The sequence below is a fragment of the Chlamydotis macqueenii genome, chromosome 16 (assembly GCF_036417535.1).
Source record: "Chlamydotis macqueenii isolate bChlMac1 chromosome 16, bChlMac1.mat, whole genome shotgun sequence".
NCBI classification, from domain to species: domain Eukaryota; kingdom Metazoa; phylum Chordata; class Aves; order Otidiformes; family Otididae; genus Chlamydotis; species Chlamydotis macqueenii.
The window spans coordinates 685,551-706,152 of NC_141571.1; the positions used below are offsets into that span (position 1 = coordinate 685,551).

Here is a 20,602-nt window from a genome sequence, read left to right on the forward strand (position 1 = left end):
TCTGAGGGCTCCCTGTTCTTCCCACCACGTCTGTCCCACCGGGGCCGGGGGTGTGCTGGAGATCAAGCGGCCTTGGGGCTTTCTCTCCTCCGCTCAAGCAAGGAGGAGGTACTTGGGTGGCCCGTCTACCCCTTGACTGCCTTTTTCATCCCATACATAGAAACGCCGCTCAGGACGGCAAGTGAAAAGGAGGAAGTACAACGAGGACCTGGATTTCAAGGTGGTGGATGATGACGGTGAAACAATAGCCGTGCTGGGAGCTGGGCGAACCTCCGCACTCTCCGCCTCTACTCTGGCATGGCAGGCAGAGGTAGGGCTGGATGTGGGACTGGGGTGACGGGGCCTCCTGCTTCCCGCAGGGTGTCCCCAGGATGTCAGTGCCGAGGTTCAAAGAAATGGAGGATCCCAGCACAAGGATGGGACGGGAGCGTGCCTGTCTGGGAGGGTGCGGGCTGGCTTTCCAGGGACTGTGAGTGCGCAGAGGAGTGGGCAAGAGGTGTGCTGGTCCAACTGCCTTCCTTCTGCTTGGAGATGAAGGCCTCTGGAACATGGCGTGTCCCTGCAGGCATGACACACCCAGTGCCCATGCTCCCCTTTGACTCCTGTCCCTGTAGCTCCTATCAGCTCTGTTGTTAAGCCAGTAAATAAGACCTGGCCTGATGCTCCCCGCCTTGCATGTAGGGCTGCCGCGCACCCACAGGAGGTGCTGCCGGTGCTGCTTCAGCTGCTGCCCGGAGCCGTGCCCCAGCTGGGCTTGTGGCAGTGATCTCTCCAAGTGAGATCTTCAAAACAGCAGGTGGGAATGGGTTGCCTTTGGCATGTGTCCATGCTGCCACCCTGCTCTCCTCTTAGTCCCGTACTTCCGCCTCGATTTGTCCTGCTCCCGGTGAGTTAAGGCTGGTGTCTGACAGCAGCACGGCTCTCTGCTGAGGGGCTGCTCTGGGCTCCTGACAGCAGGCTTGGCTGTGGGTGCTGCCAGGGTCAGGACTGACCTGGCAGGGCAAGATGGGAGTGCCAGGGCCTCAGGGCTGCTCTCCCCATGGCTTGGGCTTGCAGCTTTCCCCTCCTGGATCCTGGCCACATTCCTCAGCAACTCTCCAAGGCAATGCGATTGATGAGCCATGGACCTGCGTATCACAGAATCACAGAATGGTCTGAGTTAGAAGAGACCTTAAAGATCCTCTCGTTCCAGCCCCCCTGCCCTGGGCAGGGACACCTTTCACCAGATCAGGTCACTCAAAGTCCAACCTGGCCTGGAACACTTCCAGGGATGGGGCACCCACAGCTTCTCTGGGCAGCCTGTTCCCGGTCCCTCACCAACCCCCACCGTAAAGAATTTCTTATATCTAATCTAAACCTACCTTCCAGTTTAAAGCCCTTACCCCTTGTCATTTCACTACATGCCTCTGTCAAAAGTCCCTCCCCAGTTTTCTTGAAGGCCCATTGAGGTACTGGGAGGCACTACACAGTGGTGGCAGTGGGAGGATACAGGTACACAGTGGTGGCAGTGGAGGATGCCTGCGTGCTCCCCTTGGCCATGTTACCCTTGTGTGGGGCAGAGCTCCCCAAATTGGGCAGAAATCCCGCTCTGGGCCACAGGACTGCAGCTGAGGGGCCCGGACAGAGCTGCTGTTAATCTGCTCACTGTTGTGGTGCTGGGTCCGGCATTCTGCCCCACGCTGCGAGCAGGTACCGAAGCAGCAGGTTGGCCGAGGGCTGGGCCCTGGAGGGGCTGCTTTAGCCCTGGGCACTTCCTTGGCTTTCCCAGACCCTTTTGGGTGAGTGGGGTGGGGTGCCCTAGCTGTCTGTCCCTCCCCAGGCTGCCCCATGCCTTTCCTGGAGGGATCTTTCTAGTCTGCAAAGGGACATCTCAGGGCTGCCTTGCCTTGGGCCAGACTCTGGCTCCATCTGAAGGAGGTGAACAGAGTCCTCCTCCTTTCAGCTCTGTACTTTCTCTTCCTCCTGCTACCATACCATCTCCGAACCGGGGCAGAACTGTTATTTCTAGTACTGAAGCAAGCTCCACATTTTTACTGTCTGTCGTCTCCCGTTAATGTTTCCATGCCTCTCCTGCTGCGCCACAGACAGGCACAAGCCCTGCTCTCTTGTCCCTTGGCGTTTGGTGGGGCTGGTCGTGCCACACCACATGGCCAGGAGAGCTTCAACTTCCCCACTTGCCCTGTGTGGGCTGTCTCAGAGCTGGAAGCAGGACAGTGAGAGCCACCTCCAGCAAAGCCCGTGTGCTCAGCCTGAGGGAGTGGGATGGGAGCCTTTGGGTGGCCGGTGGAAGGTCTGCAGCCTCGTGGGGTGATTTCCTCACGACAAAGTCGAAGCCTGCAGAGGGAAGGAGGCGGCACTTTCAGCCGGCCAGGAAGAGCTGCATGGACAGCGGTGGGGCTGAGGTGCTGTTGTCCATGTCCTGTGGCCATGGGCAGGCAGCAGCGACAGAGGATGCCTGTGGCCTGACAGCCCTGCTCCCTGCTCTGCTGCGGCCCTTGGGGCCATCCAGCACTATAGGGTTGTGTAAATGCCAAGGCAAGTCAGAGATCTGGCATGGAGAGTGCCTGGGAGCACAAGATGTGCACATTTCCTTCCTTGAGTCTTGGGGCAGAAGCACCCAAGCTCCCTCTTCTTTTCTGGGAGACTGCCACCCTCTCTGGCTGCCCTGGTCTAGCTGGAAGGATCTGCACAGCTGAACGTGACAGTGTGGTGGCCTTGCTGGCCCGGGGAGCACAAGCAGAGAGTGAGCGTAGCTGGGCCGGCAACGTCTGCACCCTCACACCCAGAAGGGGTTCCCCTCCCAGCTCCCGTTGTGCTGGCTCTGCCTGCCCAGCTGGTGGGCTGGGAGAGGAGTGAGTAGACGCTCTGTGCTGGGAGGGTGCCAGAGGCCAAGCCACACCATGAGCTGGGAAAACAACACTCTGCTCCTCTGTCCCCAGGAGCCTCCTGAGGATGATGCCAATATCATTGAGAAGATCCTTGCCTCTAGGATGGTGCAGAAGGAGGTGAGTGGCAAAGATGTCAGTGGGGTTGGAGGTCCATGGGCAGAGGAGAGATGGGACCTGACTGCCTTGTGCAGCAGGGACGTGAGGTGTAGCAGCAGTTGGTGCTGCCGTGCCATTCCTTGCACTTGCTCTTCACAGGATGCTGCTGGGTGGTGCTCAGACTGGCATCTTTCTGGGCTGGGGATCAGTGTGGTGCCTTTCCTGCCCCCTGGGCACCAGAAAGCCTCAGGAGAGGAATCAGGCCTGGGCTGATGCCCAGGAGGTGTTTGAGTCCCCTGTGCTCAAGGGTGGTCTCACACCACGTTCCCCAGGGCCGCTGAGCCTCCGGAGCAGGCGGAATGCTAGGTGCCTGGCCATCCTTGCTGTCCATGGGGCTTGGCCTTCTTGGAGCCTGCGACCAGGCAGGGGATGCCTGGCTGTGCCCAGCCACAGCGGCTGCCCCTCACTTTCTGCCCAGGCGCTGACTGTCGCTAACTCTCCTTTCCTTGGTTCCAGGCTCATCCTGGAGGCCTGACATATGAGATGGAGGAGTTCTACGTTAAGTACAGGAACTTGTACGTGTGGCGTTGTTGTGCTCCGTGCCGTGGCAATGGGCCCTGGGCATGCAAGAGTGAAGTCTGTGTGCTCCCACCTCCATCCCATCCCCAGCTGCAGCCCCAGCATCCCTGTCTTGCTGCCCCTGTCCTCCTGAGCCAGCCCTGGCTGTGGGAAGTGGGAAAGCTGCTACGGCTAGGGTGTGCAGTCTTGACCTGGACCTGGGCCATGGCTTCCTCCAGTTTGGGGTTTCACAGGGCAAGGCATAGGCTGGGTGCTCTCTGGTTCACGGGGAGATCCCTGCTGGTCTGCGTGGGGGATGGGATTGGGCCCAAAGGCCTCTTTGGTCATGTTTTTTGATTTCTTTTTTCATTCCTGTGCAGCTCATACCTCCATTGTAAGTGGGCCACTCTGGAAGAGCTGGAGAAAGACCCCAGGATCTCCCAGAAGATAAAGCGCTTCCGGAACAAGCAGGCTCAGATGAAGCATATTTTTACAGAGGTGAGAGTTGCGCGCAGCAAGCAGCTGTGCCCGACGCCGGCACACCTGGGCCTGGTGCGGTGGCTGAGCAGGCCAAAAGTCCAGCGCTGCCTCTGGCACCTCCCTGCCCAGGCAAGACCAGCTCCAGGGCCAAAATTCAGGGCTGGGAGTGGGCAGGCAGGGCTCACCATGCAGCTGTGGCTGCCCAGCCTGAGCTCTGCCGTAGCTCAGTGATCCCAGGGTGCTACCCAGAGCCCCCTCGGTGACAGCGTGACAATGCCCAGGCAGCAGCACAGCAGCTTGAGCTTCCAGGTTTATTTGAACCAGGGCACAGGACCAGAGGGTGAGCAGGTGGGAACGCTGGGGCCGGGGGGCCACGACAGTGCCCTGAACACCCGTGGTGTCACCGGCAGGGGGGTGGGCAGGGTGACAAATGTCACTTGCTGGCACTGCCGACCCCAAAAGCATTGCTGAGTGGGAGGGAGGGCTGCCTGCAGTGCTGGAGGTGCTTTCGTGGTGGAGCAGGGATGCTGTGGAAGAAAGGGAGTTGTAAGTACTTCAGCTTAAGGCAGCTCCTGCCTGCTTTGCTCTCTAAGCAAATTAATCTTGTTTATTATGAAAGGTGTCGTACAATTTGTCTTGCTGCTCCACAGATAGTTGTTGGATCTCTTCAAACTGCCCCTTGCGAGTGTAAATCAGGCCGGTAGGCTATGAAAATTTCTCTGTGGATGTAGTTGGAAAGCCGGGGGTGTGTGTCAAATTTCTGACTCCGGAGTCTGTTTGGGGTCTTTCCCAGGATGCAAAGAAAAGGCATGTGTTGGAACTTGCTGTACCGCTGAGAGTTTAGCAAGGAGCAAACACTCTTTTCTGTGACTGACTGAGGCTTGGAGAGCTGTGAGCGTAGAAGCCTGTTTTTTCTCCTTCCCAAGCCCGAGACAATGTGTCCCTCCGAGGATCACTGCTGGTCTAAAGCCCACTCCTCACCAGGTGCTCCTGGCACAGGGACGAGCCCTTGCCTCATGAGCGCTTGCTGCTGGTGACTGACTTCCTCTGAGAGGAAGAGGCCCAGAGATTCATCCCTTGCAGAGGAGTGGAGTTCATTGGATGCTATGTGTGGCTCTGTGCTGTGGCAGTCACAGCTCTGGATGCTGCACGGAAGCTGAGGCACACAGCTCAGGGCTCTGTACCCTGGGGCCAGGTGGGCTCTAGAGGATGTTCCTGCCTCCCAGCAAGGGCAGCATGAAGCCCACGGCTGCTCTAAAGCAAGGGCTTTGCCTTCTGCAGGGCTCTGGTGTCCTCCCTGCCCAGAGACAGATGTCGCGTGCCTGCATCCAGGGCACTTGGTGTGCTGCGCACAGCTAGCAGCATCCTGGGGACAGATGTCCCACAGCTGTTTTCTTGTGCCCGCCATCTGTTTAACCCTGGAATCACCTTGAACTTACCTCTCTTTTGCCTTTTTGCTGTCGCAGCCTGATGAAGATTTGTTCAACCCAGACTATGTGGAAGTAGATCGAATTCTGGAGGTGGCTCACACGAAGGACCCTGACACCGGGGAGGTGAGTGGCTGCATTGCTTGCTTGCCCCGTGGAGTGAGGGAGGGAGGCGTGGCAGGAGGCCCAGACCCACGACATGCCTTGTGTGTCCACCGTGAGGCTTCCCTAGCCTTGCTCAGCCTTGCCCTGTCCACGGGGGCACCATGGCACGGGGGTAAATGGAGGGCTGTTGGCCATCCCTGGGGCTCGCTCTCTTGCTGGGGCTGGCAGCCGTCGGCCCTGTGCTGTGTGTGAGCCTGTCTCTCCGCGCCGCAGGAGGTGACTCACTACCTGGTGAAGTGGTGCTCGCTGCCCTATGAGGAGAGCACCTGGGAGCTGGAGGAGGATGTCGACCCAGGGAAGATTAAAGAGTTTGAAGCCCTCCAAATCCCTCCAGAAATCAAGCACACGGTAACGTACCCAGAGGTAACGTACCTGACTGTGAGCTTAGTGCCCTGGGCAGCTGGGAACTGTCTGTTTCTTGCCAAAGTCCAGCAGCGCTCACCTTCTTGTCCCTGCCGCTGCAGCACAAGCCCCATATCCTCCCCTCGGATAGTTAGCGGGATCTGAGTGTGGGATCCAGAGGCCCAGACCTTGCTGTAAATCAGCTGTCAGTGACTGTTCTGAAGTGTCCTGATGCACAGCCCCAGAAGTGGTGTCTGGCCTTGCTGAGCCCTCTGGCCTCTTCCTCTCTGTGGACCTTGCTCCTGCTCTCTCCTCCTAGGAGCGCCCGGCATCTGAGTCCTGGCAGAAACTGGAGAAGTCCCGGGAGTATAAGAACAGCAACCGGCTGCGGGAGTATCAGCTGGAGGGAATGAACTGGCTGCTCTTTAACTGGTATAACAGGTGAGGAGGGGCTGAAGCCCTGTGCTCCCACAAGGAGTCCACTGGCAGTGGGGCCCCAGCGTGTGCAGTCATGGGAGCAGCAGCGCTGGGGAAGCAGAGCTGACAAACAGGGGCCTGACAGAGCAGCCGCTGAGACCTTCCAGTGCTGGAGCCGGCCAGCTGCTGTCTGGAAAATTGCGTTTGTTTTAGCTTTGCAACTGAGTCTTTAGGAATATTTCTCCCTGATAAATGCTGATGAGTCTTGGAGATAGCATGGCTTAGCTATGGGTGTGAGGTACACCTGATTTTTGTTATTGGCCAAGCTGTTGGTGACCCAGTCCTATGGCAAGAGTGCAGGAATACGCATGTTCCCAGCTGCAGCCACATCCCATCGAGGAGTTGGTGACAGGGTGGTTCCTGCCCCTGAAAGCCACGTTCACCTGCCCCTGTCCATCTCTGCAGGAAGAACTGCATCCTGGCTGACGAGATGGGGCTGGGGAAGACAATCCAGTCAATCACCTTCCTCTCAGAAATATTCCTGATGGGCATCCATGGCCCCTTCCTCATCATCGCACCTCTTTCCACCATCACCAATTGGGAGAGGGAGTTCCGCACCTGGACAGAGATGAATGCCATCGTGTACCACGGCAGCCAGATCAGCCGGCAGATGATCCAGCAGTACGAGATGGTGTACAGGGATGCGCAGGTGACTGACACACACATCACTCTCAGGATGCATTCCCCGGCCCTGGCTGCCTTTACTTGGGAAGCACCGAGCTGCATGTGGAGCTTGTGGCTCATCTGGAGAGGGAAAGGTGGCCTTTTGAGACCCCTTTACTGGCACAGGCTCAGGGTGCACTGTGTAGGAGTGAAGAACAGGCCTGACTCATGCAGAAAGGGGAAAATGCAGCAGAGCTCCAGTCATGGTTCTTGTCCCGGCCTGTTTGTCTGCCCTGAAGCAGTGTCTGGTTTGGAGAGACCCAGCCTGCAGCCAGCAAGGAGGCTTGCAGGAACCTGCCGCCGCTTGAGATGAATCTGGGGAAATCCCAGCTAGGAGCCAGATGCTGACACTGATATGTTGACAGGATGTCTGACAGTGTCCTGCTGCCCTGCAGGAGTCAAGCGCTGCCTGTGGTTTATGTCTCCCTAGGGTAACCCTCTCCCTGGGATCTTCAAGTTCCAGGTGGTTATCACCACCTTTGAGATGATCCTTGCCGACTGCCCGGAGCTGAAGAAGATCCAGTGGCGCTGTGTGGTCATTGACGAGGCACATCGCCTGAAGAACAGGAACTGCAAACTCCTGGAGGGGCTGAAGCTCATGGCCCTGGTGAGCATGTCCTGCCCACGTTTGCATGAGAGCAGGGTGGGCCAGATATGGCCATGCCAAGCAGTTGGGTACCACTGCCGGCTACTCTGGCCCAGTGCCAGGGCTGAGAGCTTCCTGTCAGAGGGAAAACCATCTGGGACCCATCAGGGCACTGACGCGATGCCGGTGGTGGGGGGCCCTTTGATAGATGGGGCGCTGGTGCCCTGCAGCCATCACAAACTCCTTTTTGCTGAAGTGGAATATTGACCCACAGCAGGCCAAGTTCCCCCATGCCTTCCCATCAGTGTGAAAAAGGGATTAATGAGCTGCTCTGAGGAATGAATTTGGATGTTCAGCTCCTTTCCAGCCCCAGGAAAGGCAGCACTGCTGTTTGCAGGCCTGAGAGCCATCAGGGCTATTGGGTCTCCCAGACCTGCCCAGTTTCCATCACACTCACCTGTAGCTGGACCAGGCCTCTGAAAATTATTAATCTTACGTCTCCAGTTCCCAAAGACTCTGCTGTTTCCCCGTGACCTTGTATCTTGTGCAGGCCCCTGCTGGGTTGTGAGCAGCCTGGGGCAAAGCAGGATTGCTGCTTGGCCCCCCTTCATAACCATCATCTTCCTTGGTACAAATCCTGTGGGAGCCTCCCACCTTATGTTTGCTCTTCTTTCTTAGCTGGTGGCTCTTGGGGACATTCCCTGCGTCAGGCTGGGCAGGAGGGTTGATAAGCCTGAGCAGTTAGCGAGTGCCCGAGTCTCTGGCTCTGCTGGGACAGAGTGGCTGGTGCACCCCGGGAAGCAGCACCCAGTGGTGCCCGTGGTGCCCATGGTGGCCCATGGTGACCACACATGGAAGGGAGTGTGTTCTCCTTGAGGGGTCATCCGCTTCTCACACCTCCAGGTCTTGGGGGGTTGTCTGGACCCCTGTCTCCTTTTATTGTGCATGTACCTACATGGTGAACCTCTAATGAAAGCTCCTCCTTGTTCCCAGTGCACGCTCTGCACAGTCATATGTGCCCCTGCTGATTTTGGGGCACCCTGCTCACGCTGGACCTAGCAGCAGGTCCCTGCAACCCCTTGTATCACATGGCTCTGTGCTGTGTTCCCTCTCGTTCTGCCCAAGCCCTGGAGAGGGGCGTCCTGCCCTCGGGTGCACAGCCCTGCCTGAGGGTCTTGTGCCAGGGCAGGACTGAAGCCTGGGGGCAGTTGGTTTTGGCTGTTGTTGCTGCACAGAGCTGGACTGGGACACGTCCAGGGGAGTGTCCTGGCAGCCACAAGACTGTTGCATGGCAGTGGCTGGGTGAGGGCTGGCACCATGGCCAGGGGGGCCTTTCAGGGAGCCAGGCCACCCAAAGTGCTCCTGAGGCTGCGAGCCAGGGAGCGTTGCGCTCTTGGGGCTGCTTGGACCCAGCGGGTGGGTCTGAGCCCTCAACCTGTTTTCTGTGTGTACCCAGGAGCACAAGGTGCTGCTGACGGGGACGCCCCTGCAGAACTCAGTGGAGGAGCTCTTCAGCCTCCTAAATTTCCTGGAGCCACAGCAGTTCCCCTCAGAGACAGCCTTCCTGGAGGAGTTTGGAGACCTGAAGACAGAGGAGCAGGTACCTAGAAGAGTGACGCTAGGACTGTTAGCACAGGCCACATTCAGACATGTGCTTCATGGAAGTGAATATGACTCCCCGTTGCTTAAAGTTCTGCATTTGCAAGGTGTGGTGCTGTATGCAGGCCCTGGGCTCAGCAAAGTTGTGACAGAGCCCCCAGCGTGGCTTTGGAGAGAGACCAGCCTGGCCTGTGCCAAGGCAGTGGCCTGCTCCCTGCCCAGCTCCCTGCTGCCCCTGCGTGCCTAGGCAGCACGGCTCACCAGCTTTCCCACCTGGCCTGCCTCCGAGGCTGACAGGAGTGCAGGGGGAGTGAGGAGATCAGTAAGTCCATCTGTCAGTTGCCCTTGTAAGGTTCCTCTGGAGAGCCGTCCTCCAGAGTTCCCCTTGAGCACGGGTCATGGAAAGCAGGTCAGTCCCCTGGCCTGTCTTGCTGCCGTTTGACTGTCCGGCATAAGTGAAGATTGCACAAAGATCGTCATTCTGAGGGAGCAGGCACAGGCAGGGGGAGCAGCCATCATCTCAGCTGCTGTCAGAGCTCCCGACTCTCCTCCTGCAGCAAATACATTTGCCCAAGGCTGCCGGCAGCAGAAGCCTGTGGAGTTCATGACACAGGGCTGGTCACTCACACACCTCCCCCAAGGAAGCCAGACCCTGAAGTTGTCCTGGCTGTCAGCAGAGCGGCTGCTTCAGGGTCATTTGTAGTGGCTTTCCCACCTGGGGAGGCTCCAGCATTGCAGGCCCCGCTGCTGTTGGCACTGTGTGCTTGCCGTGCAGGGCGGGCAGTGAATCTCTGCGCTTGGTCTGGCAGGTGAAGAAGCTGCAGTCCATCCTGAAGCCCATGATGCTGCGACGGCTGAAGGATGATGTAGAGAAGAATCTGGCACCCAAGCAGGAGACCATTATTGAGGTGGAGCTGACCAATATCCAGAAGAAATACTACCGGGCCATCCTGGAGAAGAACTTCTCCTTCCTCTCTAAGGGTGCCAACCAGCACAATATGCCCAACCTCATCAACACCATGATGGAGCTGCGGAAGTGCTGCAATCACCCATATCTCATCAACGGTGAGGAGGGGGGACACAGATGTCACTGCCACATTTACTGGTCGTTCCCTGCAGAGCTCACCCAGCTTGGCAGCCCGCTCAGGCCCTCATGCCATCTGCCGCTGTTGTGGGTGTGTATCCAGACCCAGCACAGGATGCAGCCATCTGCCTTGTTGCCCTCACAGGCAGCCCAGCTCCCCACAAGTGCTGCTTGCTGGTGGGCACCTCGGAGTCTTGCTAGGCTCTCTGTGTTTGTGGTGTTCTGGTGCCAGACCCTTTCCAATGTCCCAGCCTGGCTTGTTCTGCCAAGAGCTGGTGCAAGCCCTGAAGGAGTATAGTCACCAGAGTGGAGGGGCTTCTGGAGGTCTCTAGCCAGCCTCCTGAGATCTGATCGACTGTGTGGGTTCTGTTCCTCGCGTGGTGGCTTGCTGTTGCCTTGGACAGGAGGCTAGGGGCAGCTGCACTGCTAGCCTCACCAAGAGCTCACATCCCTTCTCACCTGGCAGGGGCAGAGGAGAAGATCCTGGAAGACTTCCGTAAAACACACAGCCCGGAGGCACCAGACTTCCAGCTGCAGGCGATGATCCAGGCGGCTGGCAAGCTGGTGCTCATTGATAAGTTGCTTCCCAAGCTGATTGCTGGTGGGCACAAGGTGCTCATCTTCTCCCAGATGGTGCGCTGCCTCGACATCCTGGAAGACTATCTCATTCAGAGGCGGTTAGTACAGGCTTCGGCATGCGCCACAGCTCCCCCACATCACCTCCATCCTGCACCATAGGTAGAGAGTGAAAACAGCCTGGGGTGGGGATGTGGCCATTCTGTGCCTGCGTACCAGAGGGTCCCAGTTACAAGCTGCTGCCGGTGGGTGCAGAGATTCCAAATCTGGGCAGCTCTGGCCTGTCCGTTCTGTGTTGCCCAGGCCTACGAGTGATTGAATGGAGACAAGCCCTTCCCCTGGTCCTGGTTCCCATGAGCCCTGTATCCCAGCACTGTGCGTGGGGTTGTGATGATTTTGCTATTGTAAGAGGAACGACTTTTAAGAACAAGCACAGTGCACGCAGACTGAGGGGGCCTGAGCCTGCACCTGTGCACAGGGCTCGCCAGTAAGTCCCAGCTGCCTGCGTGCCCACACTCAGCCCAGGAGAAGGAGCAAGAAGGGGTTTGTAGCTGCAGCCAGCTCAGGCCCTGCTGTGACCCTGCTCTCGCCTCTTCCCGTCCCTGAGCAGGTACACCTATGAGCGCATTGACGGGCGGGTGCGCGGGAACCTGCGCCAAGCTGCCATCGATCGCTTCTGCAAGCCCGACTCGGATCGCTTCGTCTTTCTCCTGTGCACGCGGGCGGGCGGGCTGGGCATCAACCTGACCGCTGCTGACACCTGCATCATCTTTGATTCAGACTGGAACCCGCAGAACGACCTCCAGGTAATGGGCCGGGCTGGGACATGGCTCCTGCAGCATGGCTCCTGTCGCTCATGCCGGCTGGGGAGGGAAGGGCAGCAGCACCTGAGCATACTGGGCGTGGGGTGCTGTGCTGGGAGAGGGGACGTGTCACCGGGGAGAACACAGTGTGGCTCCAAAAGCATGGGTGGGCCACAGACCGGGCAGCAGTTTTTCCATCCCTGGTGTTGGAGGGGTGAAGTGTTGAGTGCCTCCTGTTTGCAGAGAGCCAGGGCTCCAGCCTGAGCCCCATGTCCTTGCCTGGGCGTGCAGGGGTCTCCAGTTCCTGCTCCACAGCTGCGCAGGCCTCGCGCTAACCAGCACCTGCTGGCAGAGCCCTGCCAGGACAGCCGCAGGTCAGGGTGCACTGGCGGCTGGGAGCCAACTGTGGCTCAGGTGGGGGAGTAGTAGGTGCTGATGCAGTGTGCCACAAACCATACGGTCCTCGTCTTGCTGGGCTTGCTGTGGTTGACGCTGTGCCCTCTGCGCTCCCAGGCTCAAGCTCGCTGCCACCGGATTGGGCAGAGCAAGGCGGTGAAAGTCTATCGCCTCATCACCAGGAACTCCTATGAGCGGGAGATGTTTGACAAGGCCAGCCTGAAGCTGGGCCTGGATAAGGCTGTGCTGCAGGACATCAACCGCAAGGGCAGCACCAACGGGGTAGGTTGGCTGTCAGTGGGGCTGGGTGGCAGGCAATGCGGGAGGGCTCTCCTCCTTCCCTGCAAGTCACTGCCAGATTGGAACAGCGACCTGGGCAAGCTTCTGGGGAGGGAGAGCCTTGTCCCACACACTCACATTGCTGCTGTTTGGCCGGGCAGGCTGTCCCTGCACTGCCACAGGGTTGGGGGACACGTGTGGGGGACACTGCAATTCCTGACAAACCCTCAGGCAGCATTTTGAAGTGACCTTTTTGCTGCAGCAGTGGGAGGTCTGGGTTGGCTTGAGGCATCTTGGCCCTCCCTCCTGGGGCAGAGGAAAGAGCCCTCTCCTGCTGTGCAGTGCCCGGGGTGTCTGGCCAGGTTGGTAATGCCCCTGTGTTTTGGGCAGGTTCAGCAGCTCTCCAAGATGGAAGTGGAGGACCTGCTGCGGAAGGGTGCATACGGTGCTCTCATGGACGAGGAGGATGAAGGATCAAAGTTCTGCGAGGAAGACATTGATCAGATCCTCCAGCGCAGGACACAGACCATCACGATCCAGTCCGAGGGGAAGGGCTCCACCTTTGCCAAGGTGAGCTGTGCTCCATCGGGAGGGAAGGGGGAGTCCTGCCCAGGTAGAGGGGGATGCGCAGGGCACCCGTGGTGGGCTGGCCTCTTACTTGTGTGTTGAGACATGTCTGCTCTTCTGGGCTGAGGGCTCCTTGCCGTGGCAGCAGGCCATGCCCGGAGCTGGAGCCTTCCCAGCCTGAGATGGGCTGATCTTCTGCTCTTGGGCTGAGCTTATTTGATCCGGCGTCTGTCACCTCCACTGCCCTTCTGAACACCAGTGCTGCCTCGGTGTGGTGCTTTTCCGAGCAGAAATGTGGGTGGAGGCCTGGGCTGCCGGTGGTGTGGGAAGGAGCTGTGCTGCCATCAGCACAGCCCTCCCGCAGCACAGCCCGAGTCTGTCTCCAGCCTCGCTCTTCTGCTGCCGTGGGACCTGGCTCTGCAGGGAGACCCCCAGGCTGGTGACGGCACCCAGCTGCTGGCCTGCATGGTGCCTGAAGCTGGTGCTGCTGTGTCGTGGGACGCTGTGCACCATGGGGCCCTGACAGCCCCACAGGAGAGAGCCCAAGCAGCCAGCTCTGTGCCACACTTGTGGCTGGTGTCTGCTGGGGGCACCAAGGGCCATCTGTCCCTCCTCCTGTCGCGGGTGGCACAGCCCAGGCTCCATTTCCAATGGGTCAGGCACAACTGCAGAAAAGAAGAGTTCGGCAAATAAAGGCCCTCTGGCATGTATCAGCATGGGGTGTGATACCCTGTGGCAGTGAGACTGTGCACTGCAGGCAGATATGTTGGGGGTCTCTATATGGAGGAAGGCACATCTGGATGGTGGGTTGCGCCCTGTTCACTCCTCCTCTTTCGCTCCCAGGCCAGCTTCGTAGCATCAGGAAACAGAACTGACATTTCCTTGGACGACCCCAACTTCTGGCAAAAGTGGGCCAAGATAGCAGAGCTCGATACAGACGCCAAGAATGAAAAGGTAGGATCCAGCTTGTGGCTCGTGTGCCCCCCAGCTGCTCTGCCGCTGCATGATGTGGTCTCCAGGCTGGAGCTGTGTGCTTCCGCTGGGCTCGTGAAGGGATTTGTGTTAGTGAGGGACTGGAAATCTCTGCGAGGGAGGACTGACCCGTGAGTGCTGGCTAAGGCCTCGATTGCTTTAGCCACATGTTGGGCTGTGGCTTCCTGGTGCTTCAGGGAGCCCAGCCTGGGCTCCCAGTTACTCCCAGGCCTGGTTAAGGGGCGACAGTTGGGGCTGGCAGCGTGTGAGGGGAGGAGGGGATGGGACAGCCAGCACAATGGCGTGCCTGCAAACCCAGCAGACTGGCATGACACCAGTGTGTGAGCTGGAGCTGTGCTGGAGTTCCCCACAGCACAGGCAGGCATGAGTGCCTCCCGCTGCCGGCCGGGTTGGGTGCTGGCAGCCTGGGCACTGGGGCTGGGGACCTGGCGTGGAGCAATACCAGGACGGTGCTGTGCTTCCGTCTGGGTGCCGGCTCTGGTCTCCCAGCTCCCTGGCTGTCTCACTAAGCCCAGAGACCTTCATCAGCTTGAGGCACGCCGGGCCCAAGCTGCTGCGTGCCAAGTGCCAGCTCTTGCTGTGTCTGTGGATTGCTGGGGTGAGAAAGGCTCTTCCCGCGCCCGGGGAAGCTGCATAACCATTTCCCAGCCCAAACCCAAGTCCGGGTGAGCCCTGGCACCCTGGGCGGAGGGGAGTGTTTGGCCTGGCAGCTCTGGAGGAGGCCTCGCAAGCTGACATGAGTTTGTACACTCCAGTTGTTCGAGCCCTGGAGCTTGCAGTGTTGGGCACATTTGTGTCACTACAGACGCCAGATCACGCTGGCTGAGAGGGTGCTGTTTGTCGTGAAGCTCAGCAGAGTGCCCCGGCTCTCCTGACGGCATGCAGAGAAGAAGCCATGCTGCGTGCCACTGTGCCCACTGGCCTGGGCTCCCTTTCCTCTCCCCAGCCAGCCCTCCAGGGCCTTTGCGGGGCCACAGCACCCCTGGGCCTGGTCAGGGAGCCTTCAGCCCAGCAGCAAGTCCAGCCATTTAGTCACCTAGCAAAGTGGACTTGACATTAGCTGAGGCTGCTGGGGAGCAGGTGGCAGCAGAGCAGGCGGGTCCCTGGAATTGGCTGTGTGTCACGTGGTCCTGTTTAATGCCGAGGTAATAACCACACTGCTGTGATTTATTCGTAACGTGTGATGTGTGAGTTCCAGCAAGGGAGGATTTTGAGGAGCTGCAGTGGCATGGTAGTGCTCGGACGTTGCTGGTCAAGAGGGTTGTGTACTGGCACCCTCAGGTACTGGTCTTTTACTGGCTTTGTGAATGTGAGGGCAGCCCTGGAACTGGGGGCCCTTGCTGAGCAAGCGCTGGGCTGTGATGCTGTAGTGGGAGCAGTGTATTGGCTGCGCTGGAGCAGGCAGTGGGTGTTGGCTGGAAGGCAACACCTCTTTGCAGAAGAAGCGTCTCTTTCTGGTGAAGATGCCAGTGCTGTGAGGGCCGTGAGGTGCCGTGCTGCTTCCCTGCCTCGGTTGCGCTTACAAGAAAGGGCCGTTGCAGGAAGGCTGAATATTGTGGCTGCGGCGCTGGGTTTATCAGAGCATCACTGTGTGTGGATGCTTAGTTTGGTTCAGGTCTCAGAGCTCTGTCCTAGGGCAGAGCAGGCTAGGGAAGGGGCTGCCAGGGGCTTGGTGCCTCAGGGGATGGACACAGCCCTGGATGGTGTCTGCAAGGACTCGCCCTTGCTCAGCTTTTCATCTTCTCTGAGCAAGGTGCATACGAGGTCCTCTGGGGCAGCTGGGTTTGGCCCTGACAGCACAGGAGGCGTCGCGAGAGGAGCTCTGGCTTGGGCAACTCCTCCGGTGCTTCCCCCTGCTCTTAGAGAGCCAAATGCGCCCTTGTGCTGCCTGGTGGATATTTTCTGTGTCCAGCTGAACACTAGCCACGTTCGCTGAGCCTGGGGGGCTGTTCAAAGACCCTGTGGGTCAGGCTCAGTATCCAGGCATTGCTTTAGAAACAAACCTCTCTGAAAGCTGAACTTGAATAGGGCTGAAGGGAGCTGCCCAGGGCTTTTCCTGGCCTGACGGGGCAAGTCGGGGCAGGTTGGGATTGTGCCACCCCTTCCTCCATCAGCGTTTGCAGCCCTGCTGTCCTGCCTTTGGGGATGGGAATGAGTGGTAAAGCTGAGTGGAGCTGGCAGGCCCATCACCATATCCGGGCGAGGGAGCTGCAGACTGTAAACCGATGCTCTCACAGTCTCTTCTGTGACTTGGTGCTTGTCTTCCTCTGGTCTGGTAGCAGAGCTGCCGATCGTTCCCCATGCCCCGCCGGGGAGCGTCTCCTGGGGGTAACATCCCTGTTCTTGGCTCCTGCCTGCTCTGCCCACTAAAGGAGCTCTCTAGCTGAGCACTGAGACGGAGCTGGGAGCAGCAGCTGGGGCCTAACAAAATTCCAGCTAAGGCAGCAACGCCAAAGACAGTGTTAGCAGCAAGAGGGAGGCCCCGCAGCTCTGCAGAGCTCACCGCTCTAGCAGGGAGAATGGGAGAGGGGGTGGTGGGGTGGGGGGGGTGTCCCACGTGCTTAAACCCCAGGCAGATTTCCATGACATGGATTCATTCAACAGGGTGGGGAAGAGGAGAGGAGGCAGGTACATGCTATTTGTTGCTCCCTCCTGCACTTTCTTGAAAGCTGCTTTTCCTCTTCTGGCCCACCTATCTCCCCCTGACACCAAAATTCCACTGCCTCCAGTGCAGCGCTCGGCACAGGCGGTGCTGGGGCGGGCAGGAGTATGATTCAGAGCTGAGTCAGCTGCTTGTTGTCAGCAGCTTGAACCCAGAGGGCCTGATTTTCAGCTGTCGTCATTCAGGCCGAATTCTGTGCTGGCCAGGAGTTGTCTTGTGTGTGCAGGCAGAACTGCACACAGGTGATTTGGAGCAGGTATCCCAGTGGGAAGATGATGGCTAGCTGAGGGGCTGGTGAGCCGGGAACCAGGGCCATGAGCAGAGCAGCACGGCAGTGTGGAGAAGAGGACGCACTGTGCCCTGATGGAAGGCATCATGCCTGTACCTGAGCGCATTCTCCTCTCTGTCTCTCGTAGGAGAGCCTGGTCATCGACAGACCCCGGGTGCGGAAACAAACCAAACACTACAACTCCTTTGAAGAGGACGAACTGATGGAGTTCTCTGAGCTAGACAGTGACTCGGATGAGCGACCCACACGCTCGCGGCGCTTCAATGAGAAGACACGGCGATACCTGCGTGCTGAGTGCTTCCGCGTGGAGAAGAACCTGCTCATATTCGGGTGAGTCTCACCCCTTCTCAGAGAGCACAGCTTCCAGCTGTCCCAGAGCCTGCATGCACGGGCCACTGGCTGCCCCAGCCACTTTCTGTCTGTCCTGCTTGCAGTGTCCACTCCTTCCAGAAGCGACCTCCCTGGAGAGACCTGGGTCCCAAGTGAACACTTGGGATGGACGGAGGGTTAAGGGGAAAAAGCATGAGCTGGAAGTTGGCGCTTCCAGAGTCTGCTCCTGCCTCTGTCCTGTTCAGTCCTGGGCAAACCTCTTGTCATCTCTGCTCCTGTAATGTGGGGGTGGAACACCCCTCTCCAGGGGAGCTGGCAGGGCCGTGCCCCTAAGCAAGCTCCTGGAGAGACGTGCCAGTGAGGCCTCCAGTTGCACAGGAGCATTTACTCTGTCTGTATTCCTGCTGTTCCAGCTGGGGACGCTGGAAAGATATCCTGACCCACGGGCGCTTCAAGTGGCACCTGAACGAGAAGGACATGGAGATGATTTGTCGGGCCTTGCTGGTCTATTGCGTCAAACACTACAAGGGGGATGAGAAGATTAAGAGTTTTATCTGGGATCTCATCACGCCAACGAAGGACGGCCAGAACCAGGCTCTGCAGAATCACTCAGGTATTGCGTGTTCTCTCTGCCATTGCACCTGTACCCGTCGCCACTGTGCCAGCCTGCGGAACCAAGGCTGCACAAGTCAAAGCAGAGCTTATTGAAACAGCCAGCCAGCAGTTGTGCTTGAGCACTGCAACTCTCTCTGTGCAGAGAAAGTGGCTGCCATGGAACTGACCTCCACACGGAGCCTCGGAGCCAGCAGCAGGAGCTGGCTGGGTGGGGGAGGCTGTTTTATGGCTCCCAGTGCCATGGCTGGTACAGAGGGCGCCTTGTGGTGGGAGCAGAGATGCCATCCTACTCTCAAGTGAGCGCTGCTAAATTTTCTCTGGCCTGTGAATACTGTGAGGGTTCCCCCGCACGGGGAGACACCAGGCAGTGAGCTCATGGGGCGCTGGTGACCACAGGAACACGTTGGGTGTGATAGGTGTGAGGGTGCTTATTCCACTCAGACCGTAGACGTGCCTGGCTTCCTCAGGCATGGCAGGATGCAGCGCGGATCATTGTGCAGGGACCCTGCTGTGCCCATTGGCAGCACCGGCCCTGACACCAACAGCTGAGACCCCAGGTCACCAGCTTGTGTCTCCGCCCATCACAGTTCTTGTCCCGGGTGTACTGGTCTGCAGTGCCAGCCCTGGTGCGGTGTTGGTGTGTCCCGAGACCTCTGCAGTGCAGAATCCCACCCGAGTGGTGCTGCTTCTCTCACTCCACCTAGCATGACCCTTTACCTTAGGTCTGGCTGTGCCCTCCTTCTTCAGAGGACTCGTACGCTGACTTTCCTCACGCGCAGTGTGTGAGGTCCATGTTATCATGCCACGTGTCCGATTTTTAATGACGCCTGCATTCTGTTGGGTGGAGGTTTCCAGCCTATCCTCAGCTTCAGGCGGGGGCCACCTAGAGCCTTCCCCAGCCCCGCTCTCCCGCTGGCTCTGGCTCTGCCTGCGCAGTGGGGCACTGCAGATTCGCCCTCCTGCCTGCAGTGCAGCATCTGCTCTCTGTAGGCATCCCTTGTGGCTGGAGCAGCACAGCAAATAGAGCCCACCGTGGAAACAGCATCGTGCAGCCGCAGGGGCTTTTGTCTTTAGTGCTGTGAAGACAGAGCCAGTGCTGGCTCCTTGGATCAGCTGGAGGGTTGTGACCTGGGACACATGGTCACTGCCTGTTCTGTGGCAGAGGACTCTGCGCTGACCTAGCAGCACAGTGCCTGCATCCTGCGGCTTTCAGGACAGGTGAGTTGGGCTGGGAGGGCTGGCTGGGGGAGGCTGCAGCGCTCCCTCAGGGTGGTCAGAGCCCCACGGCCCTGTGCTGCTTGTTGTGCACGTGTGATCTGTGGCTCAAGGTGAGTAATGAGGGGGCTGGGACTCCCCAGCCTGCTTTTGGCATCAGGGAGCCAGGCTGAACCTGGGCCTCCTGTTTTGAGGTGGTGGAGTGCAGGGAAGGCTGTTCTGCAGCAGTGCTGTCACTGAGTCCCAAGAGCATGCTGCGTGTTGCTTGATGCTTAAAACCCAACATCACCATTTCCTTTTGTCTGGAAATGTCCAGCTGGCTTCACAGTGGGAGGTCTAAGCACATGGCCTCCAGTGGCTTCCTTAAGTTACTTCAGTCACCTGCAATGTGAGCTGCTCTGGCAGTGCTGCCTCCTGCCCTCGCCACACAGCCCGCTCCAGCGCGGTGCTGTGATCAGGCTCCAGAGCCCCGTGGGGAGCAGAGCAAGAGTAAGAAATGATTGGCCCATGTGAATGGGCTTGGTTTAGACAGTGCCAGGTTACAAACAAGCTGCAGTTTCAGTGGAGGGCCAGGAATGCTTTGCTGCAAGAGCAGCGTTAAAATTGACGCATTTGGATATTTACCAGAGGGAAGCAACCAGGAGCTTCTCCATCAGCTCTTCAGAATGGCTTTTCCCACCTGTGAAACCTCAGTGTGGTCTTGGCCAGAGGAATGACAAAACCATCTAGCCTAACCTCAGGAGGAGAGCAGAGCCCTGCAGCGCGGAGGAGCCGTGCAGCGAGCGCTGCTGTGGCTCACCAAGGAGCCTGAGGTACCACTCATGTTTGCAGAGAGCTGTCCAGGTGAGATGTGCTCTGGACCTCCATGGTGGGCAGAAAGCAGCAGCAACCTCCAGCCCTTGCTAGTGCTTCCTGGGGCTGTTCCTTCTCAGTCTCCTCTCTATGCGACTATGAGGGATGCGTGCAGCACGCAAGCAGCCCAGCTCACAGCTCTGCTCTGATCCAGCCTCCTCCTGGAAGAGGCTAGGCTGCTGGGGAAGCAGCATCTGCCCAAGGTTCATCAGGCCAATTCAGTGCTGGGGACAGGAGCCCTGGTGCCCACTGCAGGCCTCCAGTAGCCACCTGCGATTTAGCCCTTGTCCTGCCCTGGAGCTGCAAACTTTATGCAAGTGATGAGGACACAGCAACACTCTCTCTTCTTTGCTGGTGCTGCAAGACCAGATGGATGGGATGAGACTGTTGAGGTGCTTCTTTCCCCTTCACACACGAAGGCAGGAGAGGACATCTGCAGGATCCTGCCTCAGGAGCAGCTGCCCAGGGAGGCAGCTCATCCCTCTCGGAAGACTCAAAAAAAAAAGTGACCCCACCAGGAATTGTTTCCACTTTCTGCTGTGAACTCGCATCTTATTTCAAGGTTGAAAATGAGTTTCATTTTCAGCTCCAGCCACTGGATCTCACTTTATCTTTGTCAGCCAGATGGGACTGCGTTCCTTTTCTCTTCGGTATCTTTGC

The 20,602-nt window shown here is 58.4% G+C and overlaps 1 protein-coding gene across 10 annotated transcripts in view; it reads left to right on the forward strand.

The window, feature by feature from the left end:
* The window catches only part of CHD6 (chromodomain helicase DNA binding protein 6), a 96,115-nt gene that overhangs the window by 54,451 nt on the left and 21,062 nt on the right, over positions 1-20,602 (forward strand). For 7 of the 10 annotated variants that reach the window (XM_086760331.1, XM_086760339.1, XM_086760335.1 and 4 more), the window contains 18 exons: positions 161-310; positions 2,940-3,005; positions 3,501-3,559; positions 3,923-4,040; positions 5,489-5,575; positions 5,828-5,977; positions 6,276-6,397; positions 6,839-7,082; positions 7,527-7,703; positions 9,139-9,282; positions 10,091-10,346; positions 10,832-11,042; positions 11,552-11,747; positions 12,258-12,422; positions 12,810-12,989; positions 13,830-13,940; positions 17,058-17,260; positions 17,674-17,873. In XM_086760331.1, coding sequence (XP_086616457.1) covers positions 161-310; positions 2,940-3,005; positions 3,501-3,559; positions 3,923-4,040; positions 5,489-5,575; positions 5,828-5,977; positions 6,276-6,397; positions 6,839-7,082; positions 7,527-7,703; positions 9,139-9,282; positions 10,091-10,346; positions 10,832-11,042; positions 11,552-11,747; positions 12,258-12,422; positions 12,810-12,989; positions 13,830-13,940; positions 17,058-17,260; positions 17,674-17,873 — 2,839 coding nt within the window. The remainder of the gene's footprint in view (positions 1-160; positions 311-2,939; positions 3,006-3,500; positions 3,560-3,922; positions 4,041-5,488; positions 5,576-5,827; positions 5,978-6,275; positions 6,398-6,838; positions 7,083-7,526; positions 7,704-9,138; positions 9,283-10,090; positions 10,347-10,831; positions 11,043-11,551; positions 11,748-12,257; positions 12,423-12,809; positions 12,990-13,829; positions 13,941-17,057; positions 17,261-17,673; positions 17,874-20,602) is intronic. The other 3 variants (XM_086760336.1, XM_086760341.1, XM_086760340.1) reach the window with 2 other exon arrangements.